Genomic DNA, 17,162 nt, shown 5'->3' on the forward strand with positions numbered 1-17,162 from the left:
ACTAATTTGATTCGCTGAGTTCAAGGTAACATGGTTTCACCCATCTTTACAGCTACATTAATGTAGCTCTTGCATTGCTTGTGAAGACGATGAGTGAATGGTCCACAATTTTCTCGTTATTGGGCAATACCTTTTTATGTTGACTTGGCTGAGCATATCCCACCAACCTTTTGAACTGGAGCACTGAATTGATCAAATTGATCTCCCCACTCCCCTCATTCTATACCAAAAACTCAAGAAAGTGCACATATTGTGACCATTTCAAAGTGGCCTAGTGGTATTATTGCTAGACTATTAAGCCAGAGACCTGGGTAATGTTCTCAGGACTTGGGTTTGAATTCCATCATGGTGAAGTTCGAATTCAATTAAAAGCTACAAATACGTCTAATTGATTCACTAATGTCCTTGAGGGAAAGAAATTGCTGTCCTTCCCTGGTCTACATGTGACTCCAAACCCACGGCAATATGATTGACTCTTAATTGCCTCTGACAACTAGGGATGAGCAATAAATGCTGGCTAACCTGTGAATCAAATTCTTGAAAGATTTTCAGCAGAATGGTGGGGATGGTGTATTTAAGACTGGATGTTCAGCAAAGAGGGAGTTCAAGCCTCCTTCCGTTCACTCAGTAAGACTGCAGGATGAATAAATATCCACCATCCCAATATAGCATCAATAAGTAAGGTTCAAGACTCAGCAGAGTGGAGGATGGAGCTTGTGTCCCACGACACCATATCATCACACAATAGTGCTGAAGCAGTTATACTGACTAATAAGTTGAATCTCTCTGGTAATTATTGTAAAATGCATTCCTGATAATTAGATCATCAGGTTGGGCAATAGTCTGACATAGAGTCATAGTCACAGATATGTACAGCACTGAAACTTATCCTTCGGTCCAACTCATCCTTGCAGACCAGATATTCTAAATTAATCTAGTCCCATCTGCCAGCACATGGCCTATATCCCTCCAAACCCTTCCTGTTCATATACCCATCCAGATGTCTTTTAAATGCTGTGATTGTACCAGCCACCACCACTTCCTCTGGCAGCCCATTCCATACAAGCACCACACTTCACGTGAAAAATTTGCCCCTTAAGCCCCTTTTAAATTTTTCCCTTAAACATATGCCCTTTAGTTCTGGAATTCCCCACCCTAGGGAAAGATTTTGTCTATTTACCCTATCCATGCCCCTCATGATTTTATAAACCTCTATAAGGTCACCCCGCATCCTCCGAAGCTCCAGGGAAAACAGCCCCAGCCTATTCAGCCTCTCCCTAAAGCTCAAATCCTCCAACCCTGGCAATGTCCTTGTAAATCTTCTGTGAACCCTTTCAGGTTTCACAGCATCCTTCCTATAACTGTGTGTGTGGGAATGTTGAATAAGTGTGTGTCATGCATATTGAATGCCCATCTAGAGCTCACTGTACAATGTTGTATCTAATAGGGTAATGATGGTCCGCCAGGTCTTCCTGGATACCCTGGTGAATTGGGTTTTGTTGGTCCAAAAGGTAAGAAATTGGCAACTCTGCTTCCTTCTGATCTCTCATTGCTGTAGGAGGCTTTAAGATCACTGTGAGGCTGCTCCTGTGGATAACATTGGTTGTTCTTAGCCTGTTTGTTCCTTGCATGTTAAGTCCTGGATTGCTGTGCTGTTGCAAACCCACACAGCTGAGAGTGAAGGTCACTCCTTACCTGTTGTTACTTCTATGCACTAAACATTGGACTCATCGCTAGAATCTCTGCTAAAATTGCTACTACAAATTGCAAACTTGTATTTGTTTTGCTCAACACTCAATTTAAGAAACAAATCAAACTGTGCTTGGTAATACCAGCCTGTGTGAGTTACTTGTGTTCCACCCACCTTTGGGATTGAAAATTCAGTAGAGCATGGAATCAAAGCTGTGACTCACCACACAATGAGGTCACAAATTTAACAACATGGGAGGAATCTGTGTCTCTGTTTAGTTTGAAGGAGCTGGAGGAACATCAGTTAACTACTGTATTGTTTAGCAGTGTGGTTTAGAAATATCTGAATTACTTTTGGTTCACAAAGAGAGAAATAGAATCAAAAAACAAATAAAAGATGCCAGAATTTTATAAATCATTAGTTTAGCCTCAGTTGGAGTATTTTGGATCAGTCTGGGTACTACACTGCGGAATGCCCCTATGAAAGCAAAGAGGAGTGTCACCAGAACGTTACAACAGATGAACTTGGAAACGCTAAGTGTGCTCTCCTTGAAACAGAGAAGGCGAAGACGTAACCTTATAGAGATTTTCAAGATGATGGGATAGAGATGAGGAGGAATTTCTTCTCTCAGAGAGTAATGAATCCTTACCTCAAAGGGAAATCAAGACTGGGACATTAAATATATTCATGGCTGCGATAGATAGATAGATTTTTAATCAGTACAGGAATCAAGGGCTATGGGGAAAAGGCAAAGTAGTATTGTAGATGATCAGATCAGCAATGATCTCATTGAATGGCAGAGGAGACTCAGTGGGTAGAAACCTTCTTCTCCTCCTGCATCTTATGGTCTTATCATAGTGTTATATTTGGGAAGGCAAGTGAAATAACTCCACAGAGGCCAGTATCCCACCACCAAGTACCCATTATTTCTAAGTGCAGAGTCTTTAACACTGATCCAGCTCCCTCAGAGCCAGCTCTCAGAGTGAACAGAATCTCTGACACTCCTGTTTCATCAGGGATCCCTGATAGGGGCTGTTAACCTGGCTCAATCAGGGAACTCATATTCTATGAAGTCTACCTGGCTGATCTTGTAACAATCACAACCGCAGGATCAAACACTTGATACCCTGCCAAGCTACACACTGTATCAAATGTGGTGTGGATAGGAGTCCCACACCTCTCCAACTCTCACTTGTGACTCTAAGTAGTTAGTTGTGCACAGGTGAGCAGCCCTTCAGTTTCGGGTGGTGTGTGATCTTCCAGGGAAGAGTTGGAATGACAGATGAGGTGGAAGATCCTAAGAGCTCAGTACAGCAATGGCTTGGAGCACAGAGACCTGGAAGGCGTGTGAAATATTCAGGATATTGTCATGACCCCTGAGGCGCCAATTTTATCCAGTGGCAAAAATAGTGGAAATGCCCAACATTTCTGCCCCGAGCTTATCTCTCATTTTCACCAGGGCAGGAATGAGGACAGGGAATGTTTCATGTCTGTATGTTTTACAGAGGTAACTGTATGTAGATCATGAGTTATCTCCACTGAAGTGGGGATTTGATAGCTTTAGAGTGTGAAACCCAAAGTATGCTGGTTAAATACGGAAAGAGTGTGTCTGAACTCTGTGGATTTGTTTAGTTCGTCAGGGTATACCTTTTGAGTGATAAAGTATTCCTTTCTCTCTGGTGCCAAGGCACCTTTGATAGAGATTGGGTGCTATTTGGGGAGAACTTGAAGAGATAAGGTGACTTTTGGAATATTTTAAAGCAGACATAAATACACATAAAAAGTGTATAAACTCATTACTGTCAAGCTCATTGGAACTGTCAATGCAATTGCCAAAAAGCATATAAAATAAAACTGTTACATGGACCTAGCAAAGGATCAGGGGGAACTGTCAAAATCACCTATCAAAGAAAACTGCCAATGGATTTAAAATACCCATTTATCAAATCATGTCTGGGAGTGTTAAAATATAAAGGTTGCTTGCTGTTCCACTGTGACTTTTTATATACTCCTGAGGTTTCCATTACTGGATTACAGCTGCAGGACTGATTTCACAACCATCCATTCTCACAATAGGGTCCTGGCTATTTTACAGTTTGACAATTATGAGCAGTTTTAGAAGCTTTGAAGCCAGACGATAAGAACATTCCAATGCTTATTATTATAAAGGATTGTGCATTTGAATTAAATGGTTTTCAAAGCCTTTTGCAGTTGAAGGAATGCAAATATAATAATTATAAATGAGACAATGAGTTATAGGAGCAGAATAAGGCTACTTGGCCCATTGAGTCTGCTCTAACATTTGATCATGGCTAACATGTTTCTGAACCCAATTCTCTTTCCCTCTCCCCATCGCCTTGATGCCCTTAATAATCAAAAACCTATCTATCTCTGTCTTAAACACACTGAATGACTTAGCCTCCACTGCCTTTTTTGGCAAAGAGTTCAATAGATGTCATACCCTCTAGCTGAAGACAATCCTCCTCATTTTAATTCGAAAGGGTTGTTCTTTCACTCTGAGGCTGTGCCCCAAGGTCAAGTCTCTCCTACAAATGGAAATATCTTTTCAGTGTACACTCTATCCAGGACTGTCAGTAATCTGTAAGTTTTAATCAGATACTCCCTCATCCTTCTAACCTCCATTGAGTACAGATCCAGATTCCTCAACCACAAGCCTTTCATTCCCTGGGTCATTATTGTAAATCTGCTCTGGACTCCTCCAAGGCCTTGAATACAGGGCTCAAAACTGATTACAATGTTCCAAATATGGTCTTACTACAGCCTTATACAGTCTCTACAGTCTCTGTTCTTGAATTCTAGCTCTCTTGAAATGCTAACATTGAATTTGCCTTCCTAATTGCTAACTGAACCTGCATGTTCACCTTAAGAGAATCATGAACTAGGACTCCTTAAGTCCCTTTGTGCTTCAGATTTCTGAAGCCTTTCCTCATTTATAAAATAGTCTGCATGTCCAATCTTCCTACCAAAGTTTGTAACCTCACACTTTCCCACATTGTATTCCATCTGCCATTTCTTTGCCCACTCTCCTTGCCTCACAATTTCTTCTGTACCATTCCTCCTTCCTCAAAACAACCTGTCCCTGCACATATCTTTGTCTCATCTGCAAACTTAGTACCGATGCCTTCAGTTCCTTTGTCCAGATCGTTAATGTGTAACATGAATTGTTGTGGTCCCAACACTGACCCCTGCGGAACTCCACCAGTCACAGTTTGCCATCCAGAGAAAGACCTCTTTATCCCAACTCTCCCTTCTGTCATTCAGCTAATCCTCTGTCCATGCCAGTATCTTGTTCCTTACACCATTGACTCATCTTATTTAGCAGCCTCCTAGGCAGCATCTTGTCAAAGGCCTTCTGGAAATCCAAAGAGATCACGTCCACTGGCTGTCCTTTGTCTAACTTGGTTGTTACCTCCTCAAACAGTTCTACCAAATTTGAAAGGCATGACCTCCCCTTGATGAAGCTGTGCTGACTCAGCCCTATTTTACCATGCACTTCCAAGTACACCACAATCTCATCCTTCATAATTGACTCTAAAGTCTTGCCAATGATTGAGGTCAGGCTAATCGACCAATAGTTTTCTGTCTTCTGCCTCTCTCCCTACCTCCTGAAACAGGGGAAGCATTAGCTATTTTCCAGTCTGCTGGCACCCTTCCTGACTCCAGTGATTCCTGAAGGATCACCACCAATGCCTCCACAATCTCCTCAGCTATCTGCTTCAGAAATCTGGGACGTAGTTTGGTCTGGGAAATTTATCCAACTTATGACCTTTCAGTTTCTCCAGCACCTTCCCCTTAATGTTGGCCACAGCACTCACCTCTGCCCCAATTCTCTTGAAGTTCTGGACTGCTGCTGGTGTCTCTCACTGTGATGTTATTCAGTTCCTTCACAATTTCATTGTTCCCCATAATTATTTCTCTAGACTCCATATCCATTCTCACCTTTGTCTTACTTTTTAAATATCTAAAAAAGCCTCTAACAATATCCTTTTATATTTCATAGTACCTAACCCTCATCTTCCATCTTTTCCCTGCTTCATCATTGTATTATGAATATACACTTGACAAAAATTCTCTTTTGACTACACAGGTGAACCTGGTGATAGACTAACTGTGATAGGCCATATGGGAAGAAAAGGAGAACGTGGACAACCAGGGTATCCAGGTGAGGTAACTGGAGTTATTTGAGTGTTCTGTTTTTCTCAAATCTCATCCACACACTCATGCATTCACTACCTGCTATTGCTACTGTTCTGAAGGTGCAGACTGTCAAGTCTTTTGGCATCAGTTACCTGACTGGCTGGTGGGACTGGGACTTTGGGCAGCAGTAGACCACCAGAGGCTGGTGGGATTTGTCACCAGCTATAAACCCAGCAGCCCATATTTGCACAGCAAGCTCTCATAGACAGCAATGTGATAACGACCAGATTATCTGTTTACATGGTCAACGGATGAATATTGGTCAGGACATGATAGTCCTGTCATCTCTGGTATCAACCTAGTGATCCTCTGCTGCACTTCCTCTATGGCAAGAGACCAAAGCTGCCTTAATACTCTAGATGTGGTCTCACCAAAGCCTAGTACAAGGAAAATAACGCAAGTCAACTTCTGAACTAAAATCCTCTTGTTCATTCTGGGATGAGGGTATTGGTGGCTGACCAGTACTTATTGCCCATCCCTAATTGCCCTTGAGAAGGTGGTAGTGAGTTGCCATCTTGAACCACTGCAGTCCTCCTGCTGTGGGTTGACCCACAGTGCCATCAGAGTTGGAATTCCAGGATTTTTACCCAGTGACAGTGAAGGAACAGCAATATGTTTCCAAGTCAGGTTAGTGAATGGCTTGGAGGGGAACTTGAGGGTAGTGGTGTTTCCATGTAACTGCTGCCAGTGTCCTTCTAGATAAAAGTGGCCATGGGTTTTGAAGGTGCTGTCTGAGGATCTTCTGTGAATTTCTGCAGTGCATCTTGTCAATAGTACACACTGCTGCTATTGAACATCAGGTGGTGGAGGGTGTGGATGCTTGTGGATGTGGTCCCAATCAAGAATTTGCTTTGTCTTGGATGATATCAAGCTTCTTGAGTGTTGTTGCCTGGAGTCATCCAGGCAAGTGGGGAGTATTGCATCACACTCCTGACTGGTACCTTGTCGATGATAGACAGGCTTTGGGAGTCAGGGTTACCATTTGCTCTACTAATTGCTTGCTGCACCTGCCTGTTTATTTCAATCACCCAGATCCCTTTGTATGACTATATTTCCAAATATCTCACAATTGAAATAATAGACTCCCTTTCTATTTTTCACACCTAAGTGCATAACTTCATATTTAGCCACATTTTACTGCATCTACAATGTAGAAGGCTCTTTGCTACCTCCTCCTCACAGCTCACAATGCCAATCAATTTTGTGTTCTCAGCAAACTTGGAAAGGCTGCATATGGTTCCCTCATCCAGGTCATCTGTACAAATTGTGAATAGCTAGCACCCATGCATGGATGGTTTCGGTACCAACTGGCCACTACCTGCCACCTAGAAAAATACCCATTCATTCCCACTCTCTGTTTTCTGTTTGTCAACCAACCTTAAGTCCATACCAATGTTCTACCCCTTATCCCATGTGCTTACATTTAGCCACTCATTTCGTTAAGAGGGATCTTAGCAAAAGCCTTCTCAAAATCCAAATGCATTTCATCCACTGGTTCTCTCTGATCTATTCTTCCTATCATATCCTCAAAAAATCTCCAGTAGATTTGTTAAGCATGATTTACCTTTCATAAACCCATACTGGTTTTGTCTGATCCTTTAATGCTTTCATGTGTTCTGTTATCATAGCTTTTATAGCAGACTCAAGTACTTTTCCCAGTACTGATGTTAGGCTAACTGACTATGTCTTTCTCGCTCCCTTTTTAAATAGTCAGATTACATTTGCCTCACTACAGCTTGCAGGAACTGCTCCAGTCTCTGTAGAATGTTGGAAGACAGCCACCAATGCATCCAATATTTCCAGGGCCACTCCCTTAAGTACTCTGTAGATTATCAGGCCCTGGTAATTTGTTGGTCTTTAGTCACATCAATTTCCCAAGAAATTGTCGTGTCCCAAGAAATAGTCATTTCCCTACTAATATTGATTCCCTTCAGTTCAATCCTTTCACCAACTCCTTGGTTCCCTAACATTTCTGAGAGTTTATTTGTGTCCTCTTTTGGGAAGACAGAATCAAAGTATGTGGTCAATTCTTCTGCCATTTCTTTATTCCCCATTATAGGTTTCTCAACTTCTGACTGTAAGAGATCTATATTTGTGACTATCTTCACATATTTATAGAAGCTTTTATGATAAGTTTCTGTGTTCCCTACAATTTTACTCTCATACTCTATTTTCCTCTCTTAATCAAGTTTGTTGAACTTGTTTGTTGAACTCTACAACGCTCCCATGCTCAGCCTTGCTGCTTTTTCTGATTCTTACTTGACAGCAGGTAACTGCCAGAGGGTGTTAACGTTATTTACAACTTTTCTCAACCATTCTCATGAGTGTACAAAAATTGTTGAGAAGGAGAAGACTGGTTGCTGTAAATTATGATACTTCATTCACACTGTAAACATTCCCTCCTCACCCTGAGACTTGTAATCCACTGGAAGAGACCGAATGCAAGATTTTTAAAAGGCCAGGCCGATTAGAGGAGAGAGATCTTGAAAATATCTCCTGACCCATCTGATGAAACCTAGTCCAGTAGATCACATTAACCCTGACTTCTGTTCATCGTATCAAGTTGTACCTCCCCATCATTGGAAGTCATTTATTTATTTGGATGCATAATCTTGCTGTTCCTTTCTCTAATTTCAGGTGGAAGAGGACAGACTGGTTTGCGTGGTGACCCTGGTCTCTCAGGTAGCCCTGGGCTCCCTGGACTTAAAGGATTGCCAGGTGAAACAGGTCGACCAGCTGGCCCCGGTAAGAATCCTATAAACTGTTGTTTGACCATGGAAGTATAGCACAGAGGAAGGCATTCTGCTCAACAGGTCAGGGTTATTTAGTCATAGAGTCATTCAACATGGAAACAGACCCTTTGGTCTAACCAGTCCATGCTCTTCAAGGAATCTATCAGTCTCAACCCGTTCCCCTTACTATCTCCATCTGGTGTCACATATTGACTGAATTTCTCCTCTCTCAACATTGTTTGATGAGAGGTGCCTGCTATGTGCAGATTGCCTGAAGACTGCTGGAAGTCAAGATCATGACCTATTTCTCTGATGTCACGGACACAGTGTACATTTTCAAATCCATAGAGTCCCTACAGTGTGGAAACAGGCCATTCGGGCCGACGAGTCGACACCGACCCTCTGAAGAGCATCCTACCCAGACCCATCCCCCTACCCTATCCCTGAAATCCTACATTTCCCATGGCAAATGCACCTAACTTACACATCCCTGAACACTATGGATAATTTAGCATGGCCAATCCACCTAAAGTGCACATCTTTGCACGGTGGGAGGAAACCGGAGCACCCTGTGGAAACCAATGCAGCACGGGGCAAACATGCAAACTCCATACAGACAGTTGGCCAAGGGTGGAATCGAACCTGAGTCCCTGGTGCTGTGAAGCAGCAGTGGTAACCACTGAGCTACTGTGCATGTCGTCACTATGCTATTGTTTTTATGTCTGGTCTGTGCCTACTCAGTAGGTTTGTTTCAGTGAGTATAAACTGATCCGTGTGACCACCAGGTTTCCTGAGGTGCAACGTTTCTCTGCTTTATCATAAGGCACAATGATAAGGATGTTTGAAGAAATATTATTTTGCAATCATCTCACCAATCCATTTCTTCTGTGCTTAGGTCCTCCAGGTCTGCAAGGGATGGCTGGCACTCCAGGATACCAGGGATCTCGAGGATATCCAGGTCCTCCAGGACCTCCAGGTCAACTTTCTCAAGTAGGACAGAAAGGTGCTGACCATTACTGTCCAACTGTTACACTTAGTTATCAGAAGGATTGTAGTCAAGTAAAAATTTATTTTCATTGGTCTAATACCCATATGTTGGGTCAGGGAGCTGGCAAATCATTGTATTGTTAACTTATTTTGTATTTCATATGACTCTTTTTTCTGAATCAGCCATCAATTAATCTCTCTCCAGAATGTGAATCCAAAGAATGCACTGTTTTCTATTTGAAGAGTTGATTCCTTAAAGCTTGAGATTGGTTTGTGTACTCTTTAAACAGTAATAATACTGATTGTCTCCATCCTCTCAATCTGTTAGGATCCCTGCTATGTCCCTAACAGGCATGGCATTGTTGAGACAGGCTGTATCTGCAACTTCAGGGGATTTCCCAGTTGTGGACCTTTGCCTCAGACTCCTGCAGGTTAGAGAGGCTGAGTCTGCCACTGGTGTGTGCCTACCTTGTGCACAGCTTTGACATAAAGACAGGGCTTGTACGAAATGTGCAATGCTCTGGCCGGCTGCTGCTAATTAGATTAGGTTAGTTACAATGTGGAAACAGGCCCTTCAGCCCAACAAGTCCACACCAATCCTCCGAAGAGCAACCCACCCATTCCCCTATATTTACCCCTTTACCTAACACTAGAGGTAATTTAGCATGGCCAATTCACCTAACCTGCACATTTTTGGAATGTGGGAGGAAACCCACGCAGACATGGGGAGAATGTGCAAACTCCACACAGACAGTTGCCTGAGGTGGGAATTGAACCCGGGTCTCTGGCACTGTGAGGCAGCAGTGCTAACTACTGTGCCACCGTGCCACTCATAAATTCTGGAGCAAGGAGAACCCATAGCATTGAGAAGCAGTCAGTTACTCACTACTCACCATCAGGTTGTTCTATGACATCTCCACAAACTCTCAAAGCACAAAGCCCAGCACCAGATCGCTTTAAGGATCCCTTTGCCGAGGTGATCAAGGGCAAACAATAAGGAAATTGAACGAGGAGCCTGGGAATGGATCCTCTCATCTACTCACCTTTCTCAAGACCCTGTGAGACCCAAGCATGGGGAAGGCCCACAAAATCCTCAAGCAAGCTCTCGAAATCCTGGAGCAGGATAGTGGAATTGGAAGAGAAAGAACTATCTTTTTCAATTTAATTCTTTTTTTTGCTGCAATTGGAAAGAAAGCATTCCGCGGGTGTAAAATGATAATGGTTGCTCCTTTTAATAGTTTATACGTAGCACACATTCTGTGGCAGAGTCACACATGTATTTGTGACAGCCATTCCATCATACTTCCTGCACACAGTCAAGTCCAATTATGCGAAAACAGTGCATCCTCCAAATCAAGGTGAGCAACAAATTGGGAGATTTGCTTTAAAGAATAAACTTGGCATCTCTTCCCTAGTTTTCTGAAAGTGAAAGGAGGACAGCCGCATGAGCAACTTTCTAATGCCTTGAATGTCAAAAAAGGGGGCAAGTAGATAAGTTGGTTATTAATGCAGTAATACTGCAACTGGCAGTTTACTTGGGCTCATTGATGCTTGCATGAAGAGTATAAGCCTCTTCAATCTGGCAGGAGAGTGTCAAACAGAGCAGAAGAAGATAGTTTTGTTCCAATTGTGCCCCTCAGTATTCTCACAGAGCTCAAAGACTCTATCCACTGTACACTACCTGTAACATTCAATAGATTTTCCACTATAAACCTCTCCAATTCCATTGAAATTTACTGATATTTCAACCTCACTCAAAGTCTATTCTAAACATTCTAGTTGATCCATTCACTTCTCCCTTTTGCAATTTCTTTCTTGCCCCTTAGTGTCATTCACTGAACCATAATATAATTTCTCAGTTTAAGGATCTGAAATGTCTCTTCTACTTCCTTACAATATCCTTTAATTTGACTTCATTTCCTTCAAGCCTCTCTTCATCCACTGTTCTTTCTGAGGTAAAACCCACTTATCTGGATACAGCACAGCTTGGTATGGTAACTGCTCTGTGCAGGGTCCATAAGAAACTATAGAGTTGGTGACACAGTCCAGTCCATCATCCAGGCCAACCTTCCATCCACTAGTTCCATCTGCACTTCTCCCTGCCTCAGAAAAACAGCCAGTATCATCAAAGACCCTTCCCACCCCAGTTATAATCTCTTCTCACCTCTTCCATCATGCAGAAGATACAGCAGCTTAAACACCCATACCAGCAGGTTCAAGAACAGTTTCTTCTCCATTGATAATGGATTTTTGAATAGATCTCACATATTTCAAGTCTAATGTTGATCTTGCTTTTGTGCAATTTCCTTACAGGTGTAACTTTGTGTTCCTCATCCTATGATCTTTGTATGTTATGATTTGTCTGTGCTGTATTTAGGTACATGTGACAATTATAAATCAAATCAAATAAGTTATTGATACAATAATACTGAACCTGGCATTGATGTTTGAGTAAAGGACATAAACGACTTCAATCTACAGTATAGCATTATATGTTTAGCAGTGTTAATTTAGAACTGTTAATTTAATTCCTTATATCAATAATAATATTTGGTTTTGTTCCACCAGGACTCCCAGGCTCTCCAGGACTAGATGGTTTGAATGGTTTGCCTGGACCTAAAGGACCCAGAGGAACACCAGGTACTTAGCAATAAGAGCTTTGTTATATTCTGTTTGGGATTGAGGTATTACCTCATCCTTTCAGACCATAAGATTTTGGAGCAGAAGTAGGAATCCCAGGACAATATTGACCTAAGATTTCCTGCTGAGGTATAGAGAGGGAGCTTCTACTCTTTCTAGTCTCACAAGAAATGCTTTATTTTTAAAAAGGAAAATGTTCTGTCTTGTTTTAGCTCAGTTTCTGCTACTTTAGGGCAGAAGCAGGGCATGAACAGTTGATTTTAATTGTCAATTCACTCAATTTTAGTCAGGCAATTTTAGTCAAAATCATCACCTTTCTTTGTTTTCTGAATGCGAGAATGCTTTGCACAATGAAAAATGTAAGAAAAGCAATTTATTTAAGCATATTGTGGAGTGTTCACTGTCAATTCATTTAATGGACTGACTCAAGCAATGACACTCGATGAAAATTATTCATAAAAATCTAAAGACCTCTTGGACTTGCTCCTTCCCAAAGTGATTTTTAATCTTGGGCGAAATCAAAAGTGTTGCCAATCATCAGCAGCAGTGAGGTCATCAAGCAGACTGAGCAGCCAATCAGATTAAATTATTCTCACAGACAGCAAATGAGGAAATAAAAATCACAAATCCCTTTATGTTTGATTATAAATTTTACAGATGGAGAGTGAAATAATTGAAGCAAACACAAGAAATTGATTTGAATTGTAAAGTAAACAAACTGTAAATACAAGTACTCTTTGATTTTAAAAAAAGGTGAAGTTTCGTGAAGCAATGGCAAAATTTTACATACGGTAAATTTGAAATTCCACCTTTAGAAGGTATGGCTGCACGATTTATCTGTCCTGGAAGTGTGTCATGGAATGTCTAGTCTGCTTAATTGAAATAATTAGAACTATATTTTCACAGCCACTAAGACTATTCATCAAAAGTTATGAAACGTCAAGACATTGAAAATAGGAACAGGAGTAGGCCATTTGGCCTTTTGAGCCTGCTCCAGTTTAATGCTATCATAGCCAATCATTCACTTCCGTATCCTGTTCCTGCTTTCTCCCCAATTAAGTTAGCCTTCAGTAAAAAAGATGCAACATTTTGAAGGGATTTGACAGGGAGACTGAGAGTGCAAGAGTAGGAGCTCTCATGTCTTCCTTAAATTCTAATTGATAGTGATTTTTGTCATTTATTCATAAGATATAACTATTTAAGTGAGCAGTATTATGCAGAGGATAGCTAAAGGTCCATGTTGCAATAGGTTTAGAGTCACATGAAAGCTAGAGATCAGCAAAGGATGGCTTGTTTTTTTCCTCATGAACATTAATAAATCAGATTACTTTCACAACGATCAGCAGTGCTTAAATGGTTAACATTAGACAAGCTTTTAATGACAGAATTTTATTGATTTAACTTTCACCACCTGCCATATGAAATTAAAACCAAAATTTCCACAACATTACTGGGGGTCAGAGAGTCATAGAGCTGTATAGCATGGAAACAGGTCCTTCAGTCCAACTCATCCCTGCCGACCAGATAGCCTACATTAATCTAGTCCCATTTGCTAGCATTTGGCCCACATCCCTCTAAACCCTTCCTATTCATGTACCCATCCAGATGCCTTTTAAATATTGTATTTGTACCAGCCTCCATCACTTCCTCTGGCAGCTCATTCCATACATGCACTACCCTCTGCGTGAAACATTTGCCCCTTAGATCCCTTTTTAATCTTTCCCCTCTCACCTTAAACCTATGCCCTTTAGTTTTGGAATTCCCACCCCAGGGAAAAGACTTTGGTTATTTACCCTGTCCATGCCCCTCATGATTTTATAAACCTCCATAACATCATGTCTCAGCCTCCAATGCTCCAGGGAAAACAGCCCCAGCTTGTTCAGCCTTTCCCTATAGCTCAAATCCTCCAAACCTGGCAACATCCTTGTACATTTTTTCTGAACCCTTTCAAGATTCACAACATCCTTCCTGTAGCAGAGAGACCAGAACTGGATGCAACATTCCGAAAGTGGCTGAACCAATACCCTGTACAGCTGCAACATGACCGGTTCTGTGTTAAAAATCACACAACACCAGGTTATAGTCCAACAGGTTTAATTGGAAGCACTAGCTTTCGGAGCGCTGCTCCTTCATCAGGTGATTGTGAGGAGCAGTGCTCCAAAAGCTAATGTTTCCAAATAACCTGTTGGACTATAACCTGTGTTATGTGATTTTTAACTTTGTACACTCCAGTCCAACACCAGCACCTCCACATCCTGACTGGTTCTGGATTACCAGTGCAGTGATATTGTCAAGTCACGCTTGTATTTGGGGGATCTTTAACAGCACATCCTCTGGAGAATTACTGGGAGCAACTTCTGGTGTTGAATATTTTAATCTGCATGTGCAAACACAAGAGATTGCTGTTAATATAATGGAGTGGTAATGGTGAAACAAATGAACATGCTACATGAAGAGCAGATGCATTGGTGACTCTCACCATGTTATGTTTGATCTGATTATGGTCTCAAATCCAGTCTCCTGCCTATCCTCTATGTCCTTTAACTCTCTTGTTAGTCAAATACTGATTAAATACAGACTTAAAAATATTTTAAAAATCTTACCTCTACTAATCTCTGGTGAAGAGAATTCCACCAACTAATGACCCTCTGAGAGAAAAAAGTATACTTGTCCTCATCTCTCCCATGAATAAGAAACCCTCATTTTTAAACAATGTTCCCTGTTTCTGCTCTCTCCCAGAATGTGGTAACTTCCTCTTACCATCCACCCTGACAGGACCCCTCAGGATCTTACATGTTTCAATAAGATCACCTTTGATTCTTCTAAACTCCAAAAACTAACTTATCAAATCTTTCCTCATAAGATAACCTCTTCTTTCTAGGAACTAGAATAGCCTACCTTCTCTGAACTGCTTCTAATGTATTTGTATGCTTTATTAAGTGAGGAGACCAAAACTTTATGCGGTACTCCAACATGGTCTCGCCAGTGCCCTGTAGAACTACAGCAAAACTTTCCTTTTTTAAAATTCTATTTACCATTTTAATAAATAACAATATTCCATTTGCCATCCTTGCTGCATTTTTTATTTGTGGGATATGGATATCCCTAGCTAGGCCCGCATTGCTCATCCCTAATTGTCCTGGGGAAGGTGGTGGTGAGCTACCTTTTTGAATCACTTTAACTCTTGGAACTTTAAGACACCCACAAATCTGTTTGGAAGGGAGTTCCAAGATTTGACCATGAAGTAGAAGTGATCTACTTCCAAGCCAAGTCGCAAGCTTCTTACGTCTGATCCGTGTACCAGGACACCCAGATCCCTCTGCACGGCAAAGTTCTGCAATCTTCATCTGCTTAAACAAAATACAGCTTTTTCAATATTCCAGCCAAAGTGGACACATTCACATTTTCCACATTACACTGGTTAGATGCACCATCATTACTGTTGCAAAATTCAGTCAAAAACGCTTTCCAGATTCTGTTCCAGAGACAATAAACAAAGCATGAATAGGTTGTAAATGGAGCAGGGAATTCTTTTTGCTTTAATTCAGAGTTAATGGCTGGCAATTTCTCCAAGAGCTGCTCCCTTGACTTTCCATCACCCATCTGCCCTCGGTATGGCAGGAGCCACTTGGAGGAAATTCCCAGCCATTGGCTCGATAGCGAATGAATATTTATCTCCTGATGTTCTGCTTAGGTGCTGTTTTGGCGGCACCGCCAGGGCCTCCTGGTCTTCCTGGGTTAAAGGGTGAATACGGTGCACCAGGCATTGGTGTAGGCGCACCAGGATATCCAGGACAAAAAGGACCTCGAGGAGATCCAGGTAATTGAGAAAATCGACTGTTAATTGTTTACTATTGTTTTACAGGATTTTCTGCTGCCAAATCTGGTGACAAACTTGACAATTTTGTTCCTGACTATAGTGACAATTGTATTATCACAGGGAACTCGTACCTCAGTATTTTCATTGTAATGTTTCACTGTGCATCAATAAGGCATGATGTTTCACGTGGGGTTCCAGTGCATGTTCCATTTGTGAAAAAATATGCCATTGTATGGAGACTCAATGGTTTGAATCTTGATAGGGAGTGGGAAGATGGGGTGGTTTAGAGTTGTAGAGTCATAGAAATGTACAGAACAGAAACATACCCTTCAGTCCAACTTGTCCATGCCGACCAGATACCCCAAATTAATTTCGTCCCATTTGCCAGCAATTGGCCCATGACCCTTCCTATTCATGTACCCATCCAGATGCCTTTTAAATATTGAAATTGTACCAGCCTCCACCACTTTCTCTGGCAGCTCATTCCATATATGCATCACCCTCTACCTGAAACAGTTGCCCCTTGTGTCCCTTCTAAATCTTTCCCCTCTCTCCCTAAGCCTATGGCCTCTCATTCTAGACTCCACCACCCCAGTTGCTGGCAGGAAATCCAAATGTTTGGATTTCTCCACATGTTTTGGAGTTTTGAGTTGAGTCCCCCACTTGTCTACATTAGCCTAAACAGACTCAGCTTCCCTCTGAGCAGGGAGCACTCCAGAAGAAGCTGCCATTGCACTTCCATCATGTGCTGCCGCTAGTGAGAATTGTGCTGCTGATAGCCGGTTAGTGAAGAAAAACTAACCGGTAGCCTTCACTTGAAAGAGATTTGTTCACAGACTGAAACATTACAGTCATATAACTCCTGACTCTGCTCTACTTTTGGGTCAGTAAATGAAATGAAAGAACAACAGATGCTGTAAATGAGAAATAGAAGTTGCTGGAAAAGCTCAGCATTTCGGGTGTGGTGACCCTTCCTCACTCTGAGGAACCCGAAACATTAACTCTGATTTCTCTTCACAGATGCTGCCAGACTTGCTGAGCTTTTCCAGCAACTTTTGTTAATGTCTCTCTTATC

The 17,162-nt window shown here is 41.7% G+C and overlaps 1 protein-coding gene across 3 annotated transcripts in view; it reads left to right on the forward strand.

The window, feature by feature from the left end:
* The window catches only part of col4a6 (collagen, type IV, alpha 6), a 418,171-nt gene that overhangs the window by 359,523 nt on the left and 41,486 nt on the right, over positions 1-17,162 (forward strand). For all 3 annotated transcript variants that reach the window (XM_072595456.1, XM_072595455.1, XM_072595457.1), the window contains 6 exons: positions 1,448-1,511; positions 5,799-5,873; positions 8,546-8,653; positions 9,536-9,643; positions 12,196-12,267; positions 15,962-16,087. In XM_072595456.1, the coding sequence (XP_072451557.1) occupies positions 1,448-1,511; positions 5,799-5,873; positions 8,546-8,653; positions 9,536-9,643; positions 12,196-12,267; positions 15,962-16,087 (553 nt within the window). The remainder of the gene's footprint in view (positions 1-1,447; positions 1,512-5,798; positions 5,874-8,545; positions 8,654-9,535; positions 9,644-12,195; positions 12,268-15,961; positions 16,088-17,162) is intronic.

This window comes from Chiloscyllium punctatum, chromosome 25 (genome assembly GCF_047496795.1).
Source record: "Chiloscyllium punctatum isolate Juve2018m chromosome 25, sChiPun1.3, whole genome shotgun sequence".
Classification (NCBI taxonomy): domain Eukaryota; kingdom Metazoa; phylum Chordata; class Chondrichthyes; order Orectolobiformes; family Hemiscylliidae; genus Chiloscyllium; species Chiloscyllium punctatum.